Source organism: Sitophilus oryzae, unplaced genomic scaffold (genome assembly GCF_002938485.1).
Source record: "Sitophilus oryzae breed Bouriz unplaced genomic scaffold, Soryzae_2.0 scaffold_815_pilon_pilon, whole genome shotgun sequence".
Taxonomy (NCBI): domain Eukaryota; kingdom Metazoa; phylum Arthropoda; class Insecta; order Coleoptera; family Curculionidae; genus Sitophilus; species Sitophilus oryzae.
The window spans coordinates 1102375-1126796 of record NW_022147434.1 but is presented as its reverse complement, the minus strand read 5'-3'; the positions used below and the strand labels follow the sequence as shown (position 1 = coordinate 1126796).

The 24422-nt window shown below is 32.4% G+C and overlaps 1 protein-coding gene and 1 long non-coding RNA gene across 2 annotated transcripts in view; one reads left to right on the top strand and one right to left on the bottom strand.

Moving 5' to 3' along the window:
• Positions 1–8716, bottom strand: part of LOC115889451 — a 66362-nt gene extending 57646 nt beyond the window's left edge. The window contains exon 1 of the long non-coding RNA XR_004051453.1: positions 8586–8716. This is a non-coding gene — a long non-coding RNA (uncharacterized LOC115889451). The remainder of the gene's footprint in view (positions 1–8585) is intronic.
• The window catches only part of LOC115889573 (whirlin), a 331512-nt gene that overhangs the window by 197669 nt on the left and 109421 nt on the right, over positions 1–24422 (top strand). Inside the window, exon 13 of the mRNA XM_030909626.1 lies at positions 8802–8807. Within this exon, the coding sequence (XP_030765486.1) occupies positions 8802–8807 (6 nt within the window). The remainder of the gene's footprint in view (positions 1–8801; positions 8808–24422) is intronic.

Genomic DNA, 24422 nt, shown 5'->3' with positions numbered 1-24422 from the left:
TAAATTATTTTGTAAAACAATTTATTTAATTTTAAAACTGAAAATGGATATCTATTATTCCATTGATTCCACATTAAATTTATAAAAGTTCGAAAAATGAAGAAAATTATAAATGGAAATTATTTTATTACAGAAAGTAGTCCTTACAACTTAAAATGCTCTTAGTAATAAAAATATTGTAAAACAGACACAATTTTATGATTATTTATTAGATTCCATCTTTTAGAATCCTCATATGGATTTTGGCTAAGAACTAGCATTTAATGAAATAGATTCCAAAATGAGTTTATTATGATGCTTAATATTTTCATACTAATTTATTGTAATAAAATAGGCCCAGTTCTGTTACACTGGCACCAAAATTTATGAAATAACTTAATTACTATAGCCAGTTGTGGAAACGAGTTGTTTGTGAATTTGTACGTTCGGCATCATTCAGATGAAAATCGAAACTCCTTCGGCTCGATACGTTTGCGTTTTGTACGTACGTAAAGGCACGTAAAGATACGTATCACGTATCCGTAAACGCAAGTTAATTTCTCACTGCGCAAGCGTACATGTCAAACGATACGTTTACGTCTACGTCTTTGGCCGTGCTTTAACTGTCTATTTAATTTACCCTTGCGGTTAAAGTACTATTTTATCTATTATTTTAGATATAAGGCAATTGTAACAGTTGCTATGGAAAAAAGTAATTTTAATGCCTAGGCATAAAAGTAAATCACTTTTTCCCTTAAGCACAAAAGTACGAAAATATATTATTACTGATATAAAGTGTCAAATTCAACTAGCGTAACCATAGTTTCTCGATATATAATTACTTACAAGATATTATTTTTAAATGTTTTTATATTATTTGTAACGTTTGAAATTGTTTAAAAAAATATTTTTTTCAAACGTCACAAAAGTATTAATTTTTGCGACGTGATTGACCATATAAAAAAATAATTTTAACGCCTAGGCATATTTATATTTAGTATATTTTCATATTTAGTATTTTATGCCTAAGCATAAAAGTACGAAAATATATTATTAAACTGACATAAAGTGGCAATATTGTTCATAATATGGCAACATATAGGTAGTAGATTAAATTTACAAGAAAGAAACCCCAGAAAAGTTCCAGTGGTTATCAAAATTTAACCGAAAAATCATTTTTTTTAATTTTCAAAGTAAAATATGTCAGATATTTTGGACTTATTTGAAAAACGGCAAAGGGAAAATATAGTCTATTCAACGCGAGGATCCCTGATAGTAACAGTTGTATCTGTTATTTAATTTCCAGGCAGGTATTTTCTGTCATTTTTTGCTTCTTTGGATAATCTATATATATCTTTTATCGAGATCTACCAGGTCGTGAAAATAGTTTCTTTTCTTAATGCTCACCCTGTATAGCTACATCTTTTACTTTTCAAAGGTTGAAATTAACTCAAAATTAGATATGATAGCCTATGAATAATAGAACGACAACTGAATTTGTCTATTTCTTTCAGTTATGAATTTCATCATTTCATTGGTATCATATCCAAATACGTGTTATACGAATAAAATTTATGGATGCAGATTAAAATGAAATGGTCTTTATATGTCATTTTTATTGCGATTAAAATCATAAAATATAGGACAGTGAAAGATAGCTACAAATACACACACCTGAAAAGTCTAGGGATATTACAATTTTATCCAGCCATCGTCAGTAATTTTATTATTTGCATTTCTGATATAATAAAATTAAAATAAACGAATAGTTTACAGGGCGTATTGGAAATAAAAATGCGAAATTTACCGAATTTTTCAAATTTACCTTGATTTTTATTGAACTCAAAAAAATACACACATTTTTTTTATTCTAAACTGTGAATTAAAAAAAAAGATAAAACCATTTTTACTTAATAAAGGGTATGGCCTCCTCTACTGTTCATTACAGCCCTACGTCGTCTCTCCATGCTCCTGATCAGGTTGTCGATCTCTTCTTGAGGTACAGCCTGCCACGCTGCATTCACGGCCCGAACCAGATCCCTACGAGTTTCACGAGGCATACCCATTCTCAAAATTCTTCTTTGGACCGCGTCCCGTACGTGCTCGATGGGGTTGAGGTCAGGAGATTGTGCCGGCCACGGTAAGATGTTTAATTGATGAGCGTTGATAAACTCGCTTACCACTCTGGCTGTATGAGGCCGTGCATTGTCATGCATGAGAATGAAGTTTCTCCCAAAATCATTGGCATATGGTAACACGACAGGCTCAAGAATTAAATCACGATATGTGATTCCTGTTAGAAACCTTTCAAGAAAAACAAGATCGGTTTTTCGGCCTAACTGGACTCCTCCCCAGACCATAACTGTTCCACCTTGATAAGGGTGCACTTCCTGAACATGATCCAACCGAATAAGATTTCCCGGTTCTCTCCATACCCTAAGCCTTCTCGAATCCGGATGAATTCCAAAGCGTGACTCATCCGTGAAGAGAACATTGGCCCATTGTTCATTCGACCACTGAACATGATCTTAAGCCCAGAAATATCGTAGGTACCTCTCGATTTCCTCTCGTTAAGGGTTGAGCTCTCCAGGGGCCTCTGCTTCTTAAGTTGACCTCTCTTAATCAATTGCGAACAGTGTCAGGACTAATGGTTACATTATGTGTTTCCTGAAGAAGATTAAACTAAGCTCTGATGCTGTAAGAGTCGGTCGGCGTCGAGCATTTAATTGTAAAAAATGATCTTGCTGAGGGGTAGTAATGCGATGTTGCCCTGCGTGCCTTTCAGCAACATCACCACTTTCACGGTAGCGTGCACTTAATCGCGATATTACACTTTGCGTTGTATTTAATGCTCCAGCTACGTCGATTTGGCGCATTCCAGCTTCGAGCATACCCATGACCCTTAGCATTTCGTCTCTGTTAAGATGTCTACGTTCCATAATGTCGTTTAATACTAAACAGAGTTATTTGAATGAATTCTGGCCAGTTATCATAAAAACATAGCCAGTACAGGTTAAATTCGAACAATTGATGCTAGGTGCTTTTTGTACATTTGACAAAAAATGCACAAATACTTCTGCAAATATCCCAAATTTAGAAATAACTAGTGTGACTACTTCATTTCAATCGAAAGAAAGAATCGGCCTACAAATATGTGGTGTATTCAAAACATTTATTTTTAACTTTAATAAAATGATATCCCTAGATTTTTCCGGTGTGTGTATTATTTTATGAAATGACAATAATAAATATTGAATTTATTTTATGAAAAAAAAATATTTTTTTACTCTGAAATCATGACATTCGTATTCAATTATTAATTTCCGTATATTTTTCTACAATACAGAAAATTATTTAGTGGCCAAATAAAATAACACCATACATATTTAACTGTTTAACTGTCATTGTTTTTTTCTGTAGTTTTCTTTAAATATGTCGGTTTTGAGTGTTTTATTTACATTGATTTATGCTAATTTTACAAGTTTACAGATAAATATTAAACATTAAGTCCTATTACAATTTTCTTCTCATTATGTTATAATCAACTAGTAACACTATATAAATCAATTTAAATTTTCCCACTTTCTACAATAAATTTATTTAATTTTACTTAATTTAATTTATTTAATCCAACAAATGTCGTATGATAACAAAACGACGTCAGCGATGGCTATGAAATGAAGATCGCTGTCATTTTATATGTAAGGTTTTTTATATGTAAATTTATATACAGGGTTGTTCACCACATACGACACGGAGTATTGTAGCTAAACGATGAGATTTTTACAAATTGTAAGTTTTGGGTTCGATGAAGGACTATTAGAGGTACAATTTAAAAATAATTTTACAAGATACACAGTGTCCCAAATAAGTAAAAAATATCAAAGTTGTATTTTTTTAAATGGAACACCCTGTATATTATTACATTTTTAGTTTCTACGATTAAAATAAAGGTAAATTTGATTACGATTTATTATACTTAAACCTTACCGTTTTTGAAATATTTTCAATTTTGTGATATTGCAGTAAAAATTTTAAGGCTTCATTTCTTCAAGGGTATCAAAGTTTTTAATACTAAATATTTACTGTAGTTTATTTACTGATCAATTATTGTGTTGCAATAATAAAAATAATACTACCTTATACAGAGTGTCTAAAAATTTATTTTAAATAATTATTAGCTTCAAACGGCAATAACTTATTTAATTTAAATGGAACACCCTGTATATTTTACGAGAATCAGATGCACAATTTAATTGTCTATCAAATTATATTATACCATTTTTTACCTATCTCTTTAAGTTTCCGTAGAAAATGCATTTTCTTGTAATTTAGAACTTATTTATCAATATACCCATGGACTATTGACATTTTAGATTATTTTTAAAGATGTACCAAATTTTTAAAGAGTCCAGATACTAATATTGTCGATATAATTCGTTTATTTCATTAAAAAATTAAAAAAACTGTTTAAATATTTGTTAAAGAGGACCAATTAATATGATTCCAGTATTCAAACTACATTAACTGACTGTTTGCGTTGATTAATAATAATTGCTCCAAAAACTAAAAAACTGAATTTTGTATGGGCATTAGACAGTGTGATAAAAAGTAACACCTTAAAAATGATATTTCATTTTTTAGTAAATGCTTATTTATAACAACAGAGACTTTAATTTGATAACTTATTATTATATTGATTTCTGACTCAAATCCACATTTATTTATAATAATTTATTAACGAACACAATTAAGTATGTAATTAATTAGTATATGGGCGGAAATAATGGTGTTATATTTAATTAATGGTATACTCTTTTATAAAGATTTAAATAGTTTTCTGTTTGCATACAAATGGGCTAGTAATATTATCGTTTTGCTAAAAACGATAATATTACTAGCCCATTTGTATGCAAACATTTTGTACATTTGTTGCTTTAAAAACAATCTAAAATGTCAATATTCCATGGATATATTGATAAATGAGGTCTAAATTATAAGAAAATGCATTTTCTACGAAAACTTGAAGGGATAGGTAAAAAATGGTATAATACAATTTGATAGACAATTTAATTGTGCATCTGATCATCCTAAAATATACAGGGCCTTCTATTTAAATTAAAGAAGTTATTGCCGTTTGAAGCTAATAATTATTTAAAATAAATTTTTAGACACTCTGTATAAGGTAGTATTATTTTTATTATTGCAACACAATAACTGATCAACAAATAAACTTCATTAAATATTTAGTATTAAAAACATTGATACCCTTGGAGAAATGAAGCTTTAAAATGTTTACTGCAATTTCACAAAATTAAAAATATTTCAAAAACGGTAAGGTTTAAGTATAATAAACCTTAATCAAATTTACCTTTATTTTAATCGTAGAAACTAAAAATGTAATAATATACAGGGTGTTCCATTTAAAAAAATACAACTTTGATATTTTTTATTTATTTGGGACACTCTGTATCTTGTAAAAATATTTTGAAATTGTAGCTCTAATAGTCCTTCAACGAACCCCAAACTTACAATTTGTAAAAATCTCATCGTTTAGCTACAATACTCCGTGTCGTATGTGGTGAACAACCCTGTATAAATAAATTTAAATTTTCCCACTTTCTACAATAAATTTATTTAATTTTACTTAATTTCATTTATTTAATCCAACAAATGACGTATGATAAAAAAACGACGTCAGCGATGGCTATGAAATGAAGATCGCTGTCATTTTATATGTAAGGTTTTTTATATGTAAATTTATATGGGAAATATCATCGATCGTCATTTCCAAGCCAACTGGACGCCGTTTTTTTCGATCATACGTTATTAATAAATATTAATGCCAATCATATTGTCAATTTCTTCAAGGATAAGAAATTCAATGAAATAAATAGCATTTCTAGGTATTTAAAATGAGAAAACAGACCTAGACCTTTACTAAAAATAATGTGAACCAAAAGAAAGGAATAAATAATATTTAAAGATTAATCAAATTTAAAATATATAAAATTGAAAACATATTTTTGAAAATGAAAAGATTTTTGTCTGTTAGAACAGCTTAATGTGAGTGGAAGCAAATACTAAAATGGATGAGAAAATGGGGGAAGGTTTCCCAGCATTTTTTTTAAGATATTTCCTATTTCAACGTACAAAAAATTATTGAATTTTGTCATCCGGGGACTAATGCTCATACAGAAATGGTATTTACAGAAGTCAAAAAGTTGTAGACAGATACAGAAAAAACAATAATTATCTTTATCCCCTTTAAAATGCATGGTAATTACAAAATGCACGGTATGAGGGGTCCAGTGAATATTTTGTTAAAAGATTAAGAGAAAATCTAGTCTTCAAAAAGATTCACCCTTCCGAAAAATATACGAGTTTTTCGACATAAGAGTCCATTTCACTAGTCTGAAAAAGTAGCAAAATAAGCGTTCGGCATTTAATGTTTTACGTAAAACTGGCTAGGTATTTTTACAAAAATGAAAAAGGAAATTAAAGATATGATTATACTATATCCGTATTGTAGCACATTTTTAGACAACTTATTTATTTTTAAGATTTGATGGTCAATCATCAAAAAAATATTCCTTATGTTTGGACTGAACTTTCTCGAAAATAAATACATAATTTAAAATTGCATTACAACACGGAAACAGATTGAAGTTTTATGATTACAGTGATATATAATTTATATGGTTTTGTAACAAATTGCTCGCCATTTTATGGCAAATGCTGAAGCTCTGCAAACATTAATCAAGCCTTAATCAAAGCACGTGCATTTGGAATTTTGGGTGTAACTTAACACGACAGGATCGGGCTAAGGCTTAGGCAGATTTCTGAAATATAATATATATTTCTTTCGTTCAGAGACCGGCTTTACACGATCCCTGAGAGCGACCCGAAAGTACAGGGTGGGTCAAATTCGACGCTTTTAAATGGAAACACCCTTTTCTATAGGAGATAGAGAAAAACTAATATCGGTGTCTGGAGCTCAATTTTTGTCAAAAACATGATGGTGAAAACCGCATATCGATATCTTCTGTTACCGTTTCGGAGTTAGGGGGTGTTTTTCAAAAATATGCAATTTTAACAAATCGTTTTAACTTTTTTGCTATGGAAAATTTTGTATTTTTATGAAAACATTTCCAAAGCACCTTTTTACGTAGAATTTAATGGTTCAAGTATAATTTTTTTAAAATTAATAATTTAAGAATTATCAACAGAAAATTTGATTTTTTATATGTACCTGTATATTTTTAATTTATTGAAAAGAATTTAAAATTACCTTTCCAAAAATATAACACACTTGATATTTTGCTTGATTCCTCTTCGAGATATAGAGTTTATAAAAAATATTCGCCCGCTATAAATAAGTAGGCTTTGAACGGCACCGGCTGTAATGCAAAAAAAATCTAGCTGTGAGCATCAATTAAAACCAAAATAATATTTGCTATGAGAGATGCAGCATTTTATAACAATTTAAAATATATTTAACCAACATCAACACATTTAAACTATATCTAATAACAATAAAAATAAATAGCAAACCAAGACCTGAGATTTTGTTACAGGTGTTCGACATTCTGTTATGGACAGACAGGGCAGTTTTGGAACATTTCTCGCGGAATTCATTAACTCAGTGGGGGTGAAAGATACCCTCTCATAACTGCTAAGTATTTCTAATTCTTGTCTAGATTATACGGAAGAATAAGGAACCTTTATTCTTCCGCAAATATATCCATAGGATTAGATCCATGCATGGGCACTAAGTCAGGCGGCCTCGACGGCCAACGGCTGGGATCTTGGTTAGCTATTCAATTATTCTTGAAATTGGGTGCAAAAATTTGCTGATAACTTCAGCGTTCAGAGGCGGTGCGTCGTCTTGCTGGAAAAATAGGTTTTCGAGTTCCATTAAGGGCCATCAATAAGGGGTCCAGAGCCTACTAGTTAAAAGTGGCGAACTTTTAAAAATTCTGTATTTCAAAGGGGATTATAACAAAATATCAAGTGTGCTATATTTTTGGAAAGGTAATTTTAAATTCTTTTCAGTTAATTAAAAATATAGAGAGTGTCCCAAATAAAAAACAATTTTTCTGCTGATAACTCTTAAATTATTAATTTTAAAAAAATTATACTTAAACCATTAAATTCTACGTAAAAAGGTACTTCGGAAATGTTTTCATAGAAATACAAAATTTTCCATAGCAAAAAAGTTACAGCGATTTGTTAAAAATGCACATTTTTGAAAAACACTCCGTAATTCCGAAACGGTAACAGATATTGATGTGCGGTTTTCACCATCATGTTTTTGATGAAAATTGAGCTCCAGGCACCGATATTAGTTTTCGTCTATCTCCTATAGAAAAGGGTGTTTCCATTTAAAAGCGTCGAATTTGACCCAGCCTGTACAGCGTAATAAACTCTTAATGATGTTTTTAGTTTCCGTTATATTTTTTAAAATTTGGCCCAAAAAATATATATAAATAAATATTATTTGCTCAAAAATTAAAATATAATTCATTAACATTCTACACAAAATTTGAAGATTGTAAATGTAGTCAGTAATATAAATATAATAAGTAAAACACGCTGTTACTTACTTTTGTAAAAACTACCAAATTCAAAACACTTTTGTTAATAACTTGCTGGTGCACGAGGTACGACCTGGCGTACCACAAAACTGAAACGCGACTGATCGTACCGAACGAACCGAACCGAAAGCGGTGGTACCTCACCGTCGACTGGCTGACTTTCTTGTCCTGATTGCGTTTTGTTTTGTTTCACGCTGTCTTTGATCTCTTCTCTCGTCGGAGCAGGACCAGGTGAGTAGATTATGGTGTTCTGTGTAGTGGTAGGTAGGTTCTTTTCTTCCTTAGTAGCGCTTCTTGTAGGTAGGTTAGGTACGGATTAATTGGGAACTTTGTCCCAAAATATAATGAAAGAGTAAAATTTAATATTCACATATACCGTACCAAATCTCAAGTACTGGCGTAACTCGCATTTTAGTAAATTTGTCAGGAGGGGACAAAATAAAAATTACTTGTATTAAAATTGTAATTGTTGTAAGATATTATGTTGAATTCAAATACTATCACTGTCTTGATACCGAGACAGATACAATATAATTACAACACTTCTAGAGATAAAAGATGTGCCTGGAGGGAAGTCTCAAGTTAACCAGTTACTTTGGTTTTTCACTTACATCTTGGCATGAGATAGGAGACGATATGATATAGATTAAGTAGTATTACGATTTTTGTATTGTAGTTTTTTGTATTGTTCTCATTAACTACATAGTATACAGAATAATCGTGGGTTTTGGGAAGGCTCAAAAGAAAACAATTATTATGGCTTCTTCAGGCACCATAGGTTAATGATGGGCAGTACGATTCTTTTTCGTGAATGGAACACGCGATTCAATTTCTCATAATGAATCGGCCCTTATGATTCGTTCATTTGAATAAACTACAAGCACATTTTGCGTATCACATTATAAATAGATATTTTTTGTAAATAACTTCCACATCGCTTGCATTTTATATCTATGACGTTTGTTTAGGGTTTTGGTTCGAGTCTATTGATGATCCTACGTACTCTGCCTACTACATAAATACGCATTCATGAAGATCATGAAGAAGACGTTAAATTATAGTTTATTTAATTACTAATATATAAAACTGATATATTTATATCATTGTTATTACCTATATTACAAACGCTTGGGTACCTAAACTCATAGTATATACATAATTATAATATTAATTTTTTAAACGAATCAATTCTCACGATTCTTTGAACGAACGAGCCGCAGAAACGAATGAGTCGCATTGTAATCCGACTCAATTCTTACGACTTGTTCGTTCAAATTTTATGGATCCGTACTGGCCACGATTCATTTGAACGAACCATATTGTATATACAATGAATAAATTCTCACGAACTTTTTTGAACGAACGAGACATACGCCTCGATAGTCGCATTGGGATTCTATTCAGTCCTTACACTCATTCGTTCAAATTTTATGGATCCGTGCTGGTCACGATTCAATTGAACGAGCCGTAGTCTAAGCAATGAATCAATTCCCACGATTCTTTGACCGAACCAGCCTTAGAAACGAACGAGTCGCATTGTGATCCGTGCTGGCCAAGATTTAATTGAACGAACCATATTCAAAGTGGTGAATCGATTCCGAAGATTTCCTCGCAAACGCAAATGAATGGTAACGTTCGTCAGATCTGTCCTCAGCTTAGGAAATAGCGATAGCGATTGTCGTTGTATCATTGATTGAAAGAATTGGGAAGATATGCAACCTAGTGGCAGAATTCTTGAATAAATCAATTCGGTATGTTTCGAAAAAATACTAATGTACAGTGTGAATACAACAAGCTAATTAGATATTTAAATCTAATGGGATTGATGGACGAAGCCATAGACAGATTTTATCAATCTGAAGAAGAAAATACAGAACACATTTTATGTCGTTTGGTCTTTTGTAATGTTTAGTCTTCAAGTTGCTGGATTTCTTAAAAAGGATAGGACTAGAGAATGTAACCTATTAGAATCATAAAAGGACCACAATAGATCTGAAAAGGTCGCAGTCTGATTATGATAAATTGTGTTATTGGAGATGGAATGTAATAAGAAGAAAACTACCACCGTCAAGAAGATTTCAATTTCTTTTACTTTTAATTAGTTAGGAATCTACTTTTGCCCGAACCTACTCAATGTACTTATTCTCACACCGTTCTATCGCTATTACATCTAATTAAAGTAAATTAATTAGCTAACTCCATTTCGCTATGCAAGGCCGGAAGAGATATAGTAACCGCGGTAAATCATGCTAATCTGCATCTTGTCGACTTGACTTAAGAAGCGGATTAATCATACCGTTTGATGCATTAACTGTTTACAAGTTTACAGCCCATAAATTGTTGTGGCATAAAAATGGGATGTTATTTATAACTTTAAATCATCTTACAACTTTAACAAATAAAGTACGGGGGTAGCCCGAATGTTTCCAACTTTAATATATTAGAAAACTTTTTTATCTGAAAAATGTATTTTGTATGTATTTTTATTTTTTTAACTGAATCTTCTTCGGAAGCCATTTTTTAAGTGTTTTTTAACAAGATGACGACTCGTTTACAAAAATCTTCTTCTCGAACAAAACCTTTAGCTTGGCGAATAGAAAGAAGTCACTGAGAGCTAAATCTGGAAAATACGGAGAATGGTCCAGCACACAGTGCCTCGAACATATGGCTCTAGAGGACAAAAATGCAAAGCTTCTCTTTTATTGTAGGCAATTTATTCAAACTAGGTTTATTTGACACAAATGATGAGTACTCTCGTTGTACTAAATGGTGATGTTCTTAGTCCCACGTTTATGAAAAAAAAATCTTATAAATAATAAAAATGTTGGAGCTGTGTTCCATCTAAGGAAATAATAATTTATAGTATGAAAACGGTGTAAGTATTAAATAAATACCTGTGATAAAAAAGAATTGAAATAACTTTTTCACGTTGTTACTGTTCTTTTTGTTGGCATGAGGGGTTCGGATGTTAATAGTTACCTCTTTAATAGACCACATCCATATATTATTTTTTCCGAGATTTTTTCCTTTTCTTGGTTATGAGGTTTTTTAATAAATTGAAAGATGGAAACGTTTTTTATGTGGCGTTTCGCTCCAACATAGTGGGCTTTTTCAGGCACAAGTGGTGTCTCATTTGACTGCAAGTTTCCTCAATATCTAAAAGAACACATTTTTTGAAATACAAATAATTTTGAGTTCTTGTCCTTATGATCAAGCCAAGTATTAACCAGATTGGCATTGCTTATCAATTTTACTCCATCTGAAAAGTATTATAAAATAAATTTCGTCGCAAGCAGACGCAGGTGAACTATACAAAAATTAAAAATGTAAAGTTATTTTAATTTCCCTATATGAATATGACAACAAAAATATTCAATAAATACGATGTTTTGATATGTTTTTTTAATGCCTTTTTGAAGTTTGAAAACTTAAAATTTTTATACCCATTTAAGAATCATCTTAAAAAATAAATAAAAACTAAACAATCACGAACTTGTTTAGAAATAAATTTAAAGTACATACCTTGTGTCTACTATATCCATAGTGGCTTTCAATTAACTACGCACCGTTTTTAACTCCATAATATACAGAACTACTATGAATGTTATTCTTTTCACTGATAAGATAATGATCGCAAAATTTATTTTTAGTGAAAATATTTGCTAACAAAAAACGCTGTTTATGAAAATATATATAGGATGGTTGAACATTGCTATAAGTATAAAATTACATATTAAGATATAAGTAAATTTTAACTTTTTTTCGATTTTTGTCGATGGGACGAAGCACTGTGCAGCAGTTGAAAGTGGAACTTGTATATTTACAAAAACACTCTTATAACTAGTTGTCTAAAATTCTAGATGTTGTCAAATAATTTAGGATTCAAATTGAGAGAGTAGATATTCTCCCATGCCATAATGAAGTTGTATAAGATTCACTTAATTTATCTATAATTAAATCTAATGCCAGTCAGTGTTTAAATTATGCTATGTATATAAAAAAATGCTTATTTCAATCCCAGAAAAAAATCACCATGTCTTTCAAACATTGAACCATCGGCTCAGTTTTTTTTTCTACGACAACCCGAATAAAAACGGCTACTCTAGAAATACAATATTAAAACCTCTCTGCACAATCATTTATCCGAAGCACTTAGCTGCAAAAAAATGAGCCGCTGGCCAAACAAGATGTAGTAGAATGTAGCCCAATACTTTTAGATCAATAAAATTTAAGAATCGAATCTGTCGAGATCGTATCCCTCTCCATTCAACTATTTACAACTAAGGTAAATGTACCAGTGCTCGTCACATTAAGAAAAGTTCATAATACGTATGGTGATATATCCAAATTCTATAGTATTTTGCTTATGATAATAATTTTATTTGTAAGCACATATATCGAATTCATTATTCTAGGTCGTATTTTTGAGTTTCTGTAGCCACAATAATTATCGCTAAAATTTTTTTTTCTTTTAAGTACACATTATCTCGGTATTCGTCACCCCTTAAATGGAATTGTCCCAATTATCGTCATTATCGTGTAATTAATATTTACTTAATATAAACAATAAAATTGTTATTTTCAAGACTTTTTAGTCAATTACATTTTTAGCATACAGCTCATACATTTCATACTTACAGTGGATCATGTCCTCTTGAGAATATTTTTGAAGGTTTGTTTTCTGATTGTTAAAGTTGTTTGTGCTGTCGAAATTTTAGTTTGCTTTACAGTTTCGTTTTAATTTAAATATTAGTTTTCTCTTCTGAATTTCATTTGTCAAAGGGTTCAAAATTATTTAAATTCCGGAAAGATAAAATGAGAGGCATTAAATTTATCTATTATCCATATATTGTCAATTAAGATGTTTTTCTCTGGCAGGCATGCATAAAACGGATTATGGTCCCATTTTCATCGCAAAGGTTCTGTGCAAAAACCTTATCTCACAAAGTTGTTCTTAATGTATAACTTTATTAACAGCTTCAATCGTTTTAAGAGTGTTATCTACGAAATATTTAAGTTTTCTTACCATATTATCTGATAATACCAGAAATCGTTTCCCCCATATCCCAGTATTCGTCATCTTTAGTTAAAATATGTGTTCTTTAAAATCCCGAAACAAATTGGTATGACGGAGACCGGTACGCAAGTTCTTACTACTTAAAATCCATCACGTCGTCCAGCCATTACGGTCTTTCTGCCGAGGAGCAAGGGGAAAGACACCACCTACCTGCTGAGCCTTATCCAGGGTCAGAACTTCAATGTAAGGACATCGAGTTGGCGAGTCATCAACTCGAGGGAGGCATGGTCAGGTCCTCACAATAGGAATTGACCTCAAATCCAAGGAGGCAATAGAGAAAGAGGGACATATCCTCTATTATGGATACGGGACAACACCAGTATCAGGTCTAAGGAGAGACCAAGTTAAAGAGGTGGAGTAAACGGAGACAGATCCTCCAGCCTCCATCTCACGGGTTCCTTAGCCGGAGGCAAGCTCTTCGACTGTGAAGGGCGGCACGGAGGGCCAAACTCCAACCGTGGAAGGGTGTGTACCCTCGGAGGAAGAACTGTTGTCAGAGAGGATGGGAAATACCCTGTTCCCTCTACAACAGGGGTATTATGGGTTATATAGACTATGCGATGACTCCAGGAAGGGGGGCACAATAGATCTTTAAGGTCGCAGTGATTAACCCCCCCCCCCTCTTACTCATTCTACATTCTTCATTCTACTACTTAAAATAACACCATTAAAGATAAGGCCTATACAAACTTACAAAACTATAACATATCTATACGCAATTATATTTTTTACATCCATGCATCAGTAACCGTTATATCACGTGTCTATTAGGATATCACCAATTTTATGAGACCTAACGAAAATAATCTAAAAATATTCTTTAAATCTTGTATAATCGCTTAAAGATAGCAAGTTTAGTATCATTACAGGTTATTAATTTACGGTGCCCGGTGGCGTAGAAGTACAGGCTCTCGTCTACCAATCTCAAGGTGTGGGTTCGATTCCCACACCCGGCATTTCATCAGCCGACTATTTTTATTAAAATAAAAATAGTTTGGGTACCTAGGTCGACTCAGCCTTAAATGAGTACTTGGGATTCACAACCCTGAGGTAATAATAGGCGGTTGAAGCGTAGTGCTAGCCACATTACCTTCCTTGTATACCGAACGGCTCTAGTATAGCAAGCTGTACCTTGCTACTCCCAAGGCGTTAAACGCTATATACGGGAGCTATTATTATTACAGGTTATTTAATATAAAACATGCAAAATTAAACTTCATTTGATACACTTCTAATCTACCTTAAAAGTTTGAAGAACGTGAACAGAACCAACATCGTCCCAATCACGTACCAAAAAGTAATGCAGAAGCGAATTATGCCAGCTATTGTAAAATGCACATGTTGCGAAATCGATCAAATAATATCAAATCTGTGAAATGCATTTTAATTTTTTATTGTGTTATATAAAAATTTCTTAATATTTGACAAAAACTGTGACGTGACAAAGAAAGTGACGACTGGTACAGTGCCGATTACTGGTACATTTACCTTACATACGCCCTTGTATGGAAGATTATAGGAGCACTAAATAACATCTGGTGGGACAGAAACATAAAATCCAACACAAAAATACACATTGACGTTAACAAGTTTTGACGTTAAATGCTGCACAAAAATGAGCTTTGAATTCACTCGAAATGGACTATCTAAGACGTAGTGCCAGATTATCGAGGCTGGAGAGAATTAGGAAGGAGGAAATAAGAGTCAAGATGGATGCTAGATAGAGAACAGGGGCCTTAAGTGGTTTGGACATCTGCTACGCATGAAACGCCAAAGATGGCCCTATCGTATCTACAGCTGGTCACCTCCTGGAAAATGAAAAAGAGAACCTCCTAGAAGACCATGAAATCATTAAAATGGGGCAATGGAGGACCGTAACTTGGAAGAGGAAGATTGGATCGTAAAGCTAGGGTTGCCAACTTTCAAAATAAAAATAGAAGACGACAGAGTAAAAAATAGGTACAGGCGAAACATTTTTTGAAAATTCGCCCAAATGTCTAGTCTTTACCAAAAAGTTATGTCAACGGTATGCTATTGATAGTCTTTCTTACTTTACTAAAAAAATTATACTCAAAACTTGTTAAATTAAAACTAACCATTTCCAACAAAACTTGTTTTTTCAAAACATAAGCTGTAACAACATAACAAAACATAAACAGCCAATAAACATAAAATAGTTAAACATGTTTATCGTTTCCACAAATATTTCTTGCATATAAATATTTCTACATTTTCTTTTCTGTACAAATGAGTGGGAGTAGCGAAAGACACAGATTAACAACTTTTTAAAGCATTGCATTGTGGCGATAGATGAATATTTTTTAGATTTTGAGTTTGGTCTGGTTTGGTATGAAAAAGATACTTTTTTAATGCGTGAGGGAAAAGAGGACTGCCATCTGGGATTCTCCAATTGCAATTGAAACTGCGATCGCGAAAAAGCCGATGAGCTAGCTAGGCAAGGATCATCGGCATCCTATCTTGGTCCAGAGCCAGTACTGGGAATACCCAAATGTATGACCCGTAGTACACTAAAACTCTTGATCAAAGAAAAGCAGAATGTCCACTGGAGAAACAGACAGGGGCACAGGCACAGCAAGGCTTTTATCCAAGGACCTAGCTCTAAAACCGTAAAAGTACTGCTAATGCCTAGCAGGAATAAAGTGCGGATTTCAACAGGCCTCTTGACAGAACACATGGCTGTCAAGTGTTACCTGAACAAGCTCAACCTGTATCAAGGAAGTATTTGCTGCAGAGTCTGCGATAAAGATTCTGAAACAGCGGAGCACATAATATGTTATTGCGAGGCTCTAGATGGCTCCTTGTTCCGAAAAAAAAACTGCGATTGCAATTTTAATATTTAAATATTGTACTAGGTTTATAAGTGCGTGTTTATGTACGTATAGTTTAACAGTTAAACAAAGTTAATAAAAATCAGTTTTCTTCTCAACAGAAGGTGCCCAGTGGCGTAGAGGTACAGCTCTCGTCTCTCGTCTCCAAACCAATTCAAAGGTTGTTGAGGTTCGAATCCTACAGCCGGCATTTCATTAGGCACCTCAATTTGTAATAATATAAAAATAGTTTGGGTACCTAGGTCGACTCAGCCTTAAATGAGTACTCGGGATTCACACTCCTGAGGTAATAATAGGCGGTTGAAGCGTAGTGCTAGCCACATTAACTTTCTTGTATACAGAAGAGTAGTGATGTAAAAATTCTAAGTAATCGTTACAAAGTAACAGTTACTTTACGAGGACTCAAAGTAATGCTTAACATTTGAATTTAGGACTCGTTACTCGTTACTAAGCTAATTCGTTACTTTTGCGCTGGTAGTACTCGTAATCCCTAGAAATGCACGAACTGAGGGCTCCTTAACTATGAACTTAACTCCTTGAAATATTCCTTAACTTACTGAAATATTCCTTACTCCGACGTATATCTAGTTGTTAGCAATATGTTTATGTTTAAAGTATCGACTTGACACCGGCCGGTGTTTTGGATGGCAAATTTGTGATATTTTTATACAATTATTATAATAATTGGCTTATGCCGACCCGGCACACAGTGCTTCGTCCCATGGACAAAAATCAAAAAATAAGTTAAAATTTACTAATATCTGAATATATAATTTTATACTTATAGCAATGTTCAACCATCCTGTATATTATTTTTCATAAACAGCGTTTTTGTTAGCAAATATTTTCACTAAAAATAAATTTTGCGATCATTATCTCATCAGTGAAAAGAATAACATTCATAGTAGTTCTGTATATTATGGAGTTAAACGGGTACGTACTTAATTGAAAGCCACTATGGATATTGTTAAACAAGGTATGTACTTTAAATTTATTTCTAAACAAGTTCGTGATTGTTTAGTTTTTATTTATTTTTTAAGATGATTCTTAAATGGGTATAAAAATTTTACGTTTTCAAACTTCAAAAAGGCATTTAAAAAAAACATATCAAAACATTATTTATTGAATATTTTTGTTGCCATATTCATACACTTTTAATTTTTGTATAGTTCACCTGCGTCTGCTTGCGACGAACTTTATTTTATAGTACTTTTCAGATGGAGTAAAATTGATAAGCAATGCCGATCTGGCTAATACTTGGCTTGATCATAAGGACAAGAACTCAAAATTATTTGTATTTCAAAAAATATGTTCTTATTAGATATTGATAAACCTTCCAGTCAAATGAGACACCACTTGTGCCTGAAAAAGTCCACTATGTTGGAACGAAACGTCGCATAAAAAAAGTGTCCATCTTTCAATTTATTATAAAATCTCATACCCAAGAAAAGGAAAAAATAATATATGGATATGGTCTATTAAAGAGGTAACTATTAACATCCGAACCCCTCATACCGATAAAATGAACAGTAACAACGCGAAAAAGTAACATATTAGAAAATAATGTACAGAAATATCTTATATGTGAGGATACTTCAACTACCTGTGATTTGGATACTATAAATTTGGAAGATTCTGTCAGCAGTGATTCTCCTGAATCAGAGTAGTTACGATCTATGCATTTTGTTGTCCTAAAATAAATTTATAGTATCTTAAGTTTTTTTTTAATTAAATATAACATTAATGTCTCTTTTTCATTAAAGAAAAACATTTTTATCTTATATTAGGCTTATTTTGTAGGAATCATGTTCTAATGTTATTTCAATTTTTTTTTATCACAGGAATTTATTTAATACTTACACCGTTTTCATACTATAACTTATGATTTGCTTAGATGGAACACAGCTCCAACATTATTATTATTTATAAGATTTTTTTTTCATAAACGTGGGACTAAGAACATCATCATTTAGTACAATGAGAGTACTCATCATTTGTGTCAAATAAACCTAGTTTGAATAAATTGCTTACAATAAAAGAGAAGTTTTGGATTTTTGTCCTCTAGAGCCATATGTTCGAAGCACTGTGCGGCAGCGCTCTGTGCCTTTGCCGTTTGTGCTTTTTATTTAGGTCATTCTGGACGTTTTTTCAATTTTAGTTGAAATGAGTAATATAAGATATTATTTAGGGGTAGAGTGTGTTTTATTTTTTGATGTGTTGATTTAGATTTAGATTAATGTCTTAGATATTAATTAAAAATGGATTCACGTTATTTACAAAAAATGTTAACATCTAAAAAAGCAGAGCAAATATTTTTTCGTTTTCCTCTTTAAAAAGATTAGATATTTCGTCACTTACACTGTATGAAAATCTACAAAATAAAAGTTTTTAGTAAACACTGCTGGGCGTTAATCCAAAGGACTTTTTTGAAGAGATGAATCCGCCACAGAGAGGAATAGAGATTTTTAATTTTTTTTTACATTTAATAATAATATGTGCATTTTTATTTTTACTCTTTAATGTTAGCATAATTATTAATGTAAAATACAAAGAGAGAGAGAGAGAGAGAGAGAGAGAGAGAGAGAGAGAGAGAATAAAAAAATACTTTATATTATATACGTATTTTCTTTGTTTCATTTGTTTTCTTTAAGTTTTAATTTTATTAATACATAGTGATAACATGTCATTATAAAAATATTATACATATTATTAAAAACATATTATTCAGTACTTGAATACCGAGTATTGAAATTATCCTATTAAGCCCTTACACTAGAAGAAAGTAGAAACCCTTTATAAGTTAAACTGAGCACGCAATGTAGATCGCCGCGCAAAATAAGTAACGAAGTTCCAAATCAAGCCCAAGTCTTCCAAACTGTACACAAAACAACGATTATAAAGTAACGTTACTAAGTACCAAAGTAACGAGTAACTAAAGTAACTAGTCTAAAGTAACGAGTCCTATTACCAAAAGTATCTAGTAGTAACAAGTCCATATAAGTAACTAAAGTTTACATCACTACCGAACGGCTCTAGTATGGCAAGCTGTACCTTGCTACTCCCAAGGCGCTAAACGCTATATACGGGAGCTATTATTATTATATAAAAATCAGTTGTTTAGTTTTTAAGTTTTTTTAACATCTGACAATGTGACTCGAAATACCAAATGTGTGGTACCAAATTATTCGCATAAAATGCTTTTTCTAAATATGCTAATAAGCCACCCTCGTTCCATTTAAACACATTGAGATATGGTTAAAAGGGTTAAAAATACGATTTGGGCATCTTTTAACCCAAGCAGCATTTGGACGTCGGGACAACGTTGTGTCACGCGACCAAACGTCGGGGCGCAACGTCGGCACAACCTCGTGCCAACCCTAATCTGCACTAGTTTGGAGAATAATTTTTGGGTCGAAACGACGTTGGATACCGACGTTGGCTAGCAGCCTAATTTAGTACAAACTGCAACGTTGTTTAAAATCCTAATTCACAGAAATACAAAACTAATATGGCGTCTTAGTCGCGTTTTATCCTAAATTGGGATAATTATAGTAAAAATATTATTTTTATGATTTAGTTAGAGACATATGTCAGATGGCAGTGAAGGAAAACAAAACAAAAGTATTTAAGTGTGGAGGATGTTTGAAGATCATAATTATTGAAACACTTTAACCGACTCTGTAACTCGTTACCCAAGGCAAAAAAGTTAAACGCAAACAACTTTATTGATAAATGTATTGTTTCTACTTTGAAAAAATACTAATGGGCCTTAAAATTAAAGAAGTTTTAAAAATTTTCTTGAATTTTTTTTTAGTAAAATGAGAATAATTTATTCGCAGTCGAAAAAATTGTTTCCGCGTGTTTTTTAGGGTCAAATATTTCAAGTTAATGTATTCAAAAAGCAGGAATTGCTATTTTAGGAACGAAACATTTTCTTATTTAACAGCATGGCGGCTTTCACTTTGTTGTTTTGGAGATTAAGATGCAGTAGTTCGAGTAGTCGCATACTGGACTAATAAAGTCGCAGTTCGGCCTTAACAGGTAGAATACTAGTCGCAAGATTGCCTAATTTAGTCATCCTAGAGTCTAGCTTGTGCCGCCCTCTATAATATAAATAAACGAGGGAGTGGATAAACTATCGGTAATATATGTCGATGTATATTTAAATTTAGTTTTATATGTACCTTTCTTATGTCCCATTTTAATTAAGTTTTTTTTATAAAAACAAAAACAGCACTGAACTGTCTGACCGAACAGAACAATGAAGTGAAAATTTAAAATTTAAGGTTATGGTTCAATACAGTTGCAAAAAGGTAGTGACTCGACGTCCTACCAACGTAAGAATAAGGAAATCTAAACAACGTTGGAATTAGTAAAACAGACGACCTTTGCATAACGGTGGAATAGGTCCTGAAACTGACGTCGGAAAACTCTATATTGTCCAACGTTGTAACTACGTTGTCCGAATCACCTAAAGATCACTTAAGCAAAAAAGGTTACAAGACAACGTTTATTCGACGTCGCAGAAGCTTCTACTTTGCTGTAGTACTAGTCCAACGTCGGCACAACGTTATAAAAACGTTTAAATTTATTTTAATACCCAAGGTAGGGAGCTAACTATTTTTTGTAACTAATCCAACGTTGTGTTTAGTAAACATGTGGTCGCAAGTCGTGAAAATGCTACTTGGGAATCGGCCAGGACAATACACAAAAAACAATAGACAATTTTTTTCCAAGGATCTTTGGTCAAAAATTAGTGTAAAACAAACACTCTAGATTGAAATATAAAATACGACTTTTTTTGCCGCGGCAAAATCGCAGCAAAATCGTAACTCGCAACTATACTCGTAATATTGGTTGCCTAAATTGAAATTCGCAAATAGAAGAAATCGCAGTTGCAGTTTCCTATGAGAGCTAATCGCAGGTTGCGATTGAGATTTTAAAATCGCTGCGATTGAATCGCAGTTTGCGATTTGTTGCTTGTCTCTAGTTCTTTTGTCGAATTTCATCTAAAATTATTGGGCTAATAATTCTGGTTTAATTTAAAATTCGATCTCAAAAGGCCCATAAAAAAATCCGTTCCCACATTAATTTCGCAGAGTGCGCGATGTGTGTAGTAGTAGTGACATTTCCTGTACGCTTTTTTCCTCCGAACTAACGGTTTTTCTTCGTTATATTACGGTTCATCGGGATCGATCTCTTATGGAGATAATTATCTTCGTTTAGCGAGGTTATAACGTCGATAATAAAATACTTTTTTTGCGACGTTTCGCAACGTCGTGTAACTGATTTAACCGATTATGGTTCTAAATAAAAATAGGATTTCGGGCCTTAGAATGTATTTCCGGTGACTTTTAGAGTTTAAACTACCATAGGATCGATCTGTTTTGGGTATTGTAAAGTAGCGATATTATATAAAAGCATTAATTTTTATGGCGACGGTGTTGAATGCCCCATGATAGTTAAAAAAAATTAGAAAATTACTTAAATATACCGCAACTAGCTGACCCGGCTGTGTTTGGTTTTGTCAATCTTGTACAGGGGCGCGCCAAGTATTTTCGGCGCCGTCGTGCCAAATAAGGGTAGGCGCCTTTGTCCAATATTATAATATTAAGCCAAAATTTCCAATGACCAGCGGCGCGGCGCTCGGCATTGGTGGATAATATATTTTCACCACTGGCGTTCATAGATAAAAGTATTACTTAAATTTTATGTTAATTTGTTGATAAGTTCCAAAAAATGGTTTTATTATTTTTTAAAGTCAGGTGACCGCAGGCGCCTTTAGGGCTTTGGCGCCGTCGTCGTGCGCCGCACGACCTTGCCCATCTGTCCCTGATCTTGTAGTACCGATGACTGAATGGCCGAATGATCTGGCATCATTGAGACCACTCAATTGTTCTCTATATTTTTGTTTATGTATAGTAATTTCTATATACGAATATATAATTCAATTTTTTGTAGACTTAAATATGCTATTTTCCCAACTATTTTTTGTCGAATTTCTGTTCTGTATTGTATTGTATGTAACAGATTTAAAAGGTATTAAATTTGTATTAAAATAACCGTCTGTCCACCTGTCCGTCTGTTCTTGCGTTGGGAGGACTCCATTTGGGTACCTCTATCCGAGTTTGATGCCATTCGACCCATAATTAAAAAAATCCTCATGATTTCGTTTAGTGGCATGGGTTCGAAACGTCGGCGTCGAGGGCATTATCCTGTAGCCTGTCCACAATTATGTCGAAATCGACACATATTTTTCTTTGATATCAAATCGTTAGTCACACCCTGATGAAGATATTAACGAAACGTCGTATCCAACTTTGCAGGGTGGGACCGTTTTGACGTTTCTTACGTCAAAACTCTCACAGTGACACGTGTCGTAGACGATCAAGTTGGTCTTGATCCAATCTATCGACATACCAAATTTCATTTAAATCGGACGACTTTTTCGCTATTGATAATGGGGTTTTATAGTGCCCGAAACATCGTCAAAATAAAAAAAAAATGAAATACGGTTTGGGCATCTTTTAATCGGCCAGGAAAAGACACACATATATGACATTTATTAATAAAATTTTCTTGTATCTTTGATACTTACAAAGTTATTGACGCATGAAGTTTTTTGATGGCGGAAGGACGGACCAAAACCTTGTTTTTTGGATTCCTGGGGTCAAAACGAAAAGAAAAAAACAAAAGAAAAGTGTTTTTGGCCATAGTCAAATTTCACCCTAAACCAATATTTTCCTTACCATAAATTATGAAAAGTAAAAACATGTAATGATTACAACAATCACCTGTATAATTGAACATGCCGAATTTAGCGGGCGTGACAAACACTGGACGAGTCTGGCAAGGCTTTCGGGATGTTCTACATGAGCCAGACTATATTTGCAGGTGTAATTATAATATAAACTATCATCTGACAAATTTTTAGGACTTCGAAAATAAGGGCGATGGTTTCAATAATTTTTATCCAATTTTTCACCTGCCAGACATATTCCCCATTCTCACAAATTAGGCAGACTATTTTTTTTCTTAACTGCACAATATCTCTCACTAATATTTTTATCTCTCGAAAAAAAAGTGCAGAATATTTATACTTTCTAACGCATTTTCCGCCCCAACCCATCGGAAAACCTCCTCGTACATATATATGAAATTTCCTTAGAATAAGATACCGAATAATTCTATCGGTGTTTGCTAACTGGTACTGATAATAAGTACCGAAAATCTTCACTACCTCCTGGACTATATTTAATTCGTCCATATTTAATTTTTACAGTATTCTTTTGCAATTTCTGCATAAACATCTCACTCGTTCTGTAAATTTTGATTTACCAGACTTTCTTTAGTTTTTGTTATATATTTTATAAATTCTAAAACATACAAATTTCAATTCTTATAAATTATATTTATTGTTCATGTTTAATAAAATATTTATTAAAAATGATGATAAATATTACTTATTAAAAAATAAGAAAAACATAATTTACTATTTTTTACCTATGATGATTCTGCGTAACCTTCTAGACAAAACCAAATACATGTACCATATACAAAAAAATAATTATCTCACATCAGATCCATGCTGGTAAGAGTTCAATAAACTTGAGAGACAAATTAATAGATAGTAAATTATTTACCGACTCATTTTTTAAGCATGAGTCCAAATTATATAGATATTTAATTCTAAATTAAAAGCAACATTAAAATAACATCAATAAATTTTACAATGATGACTGCGTAAAATTTCAACGGTTCATTTAGAAAATATATACTTAATTAATATACTAATTAATAATAATACTAATTAATAAAAATGATTATTGGTATGAAAATTAAAATAACCAGTTGTTAATTATATAGTAATAATACAAAAAAATATAACGGAAAATGCGGTAACAAATAAAATAATGAAAT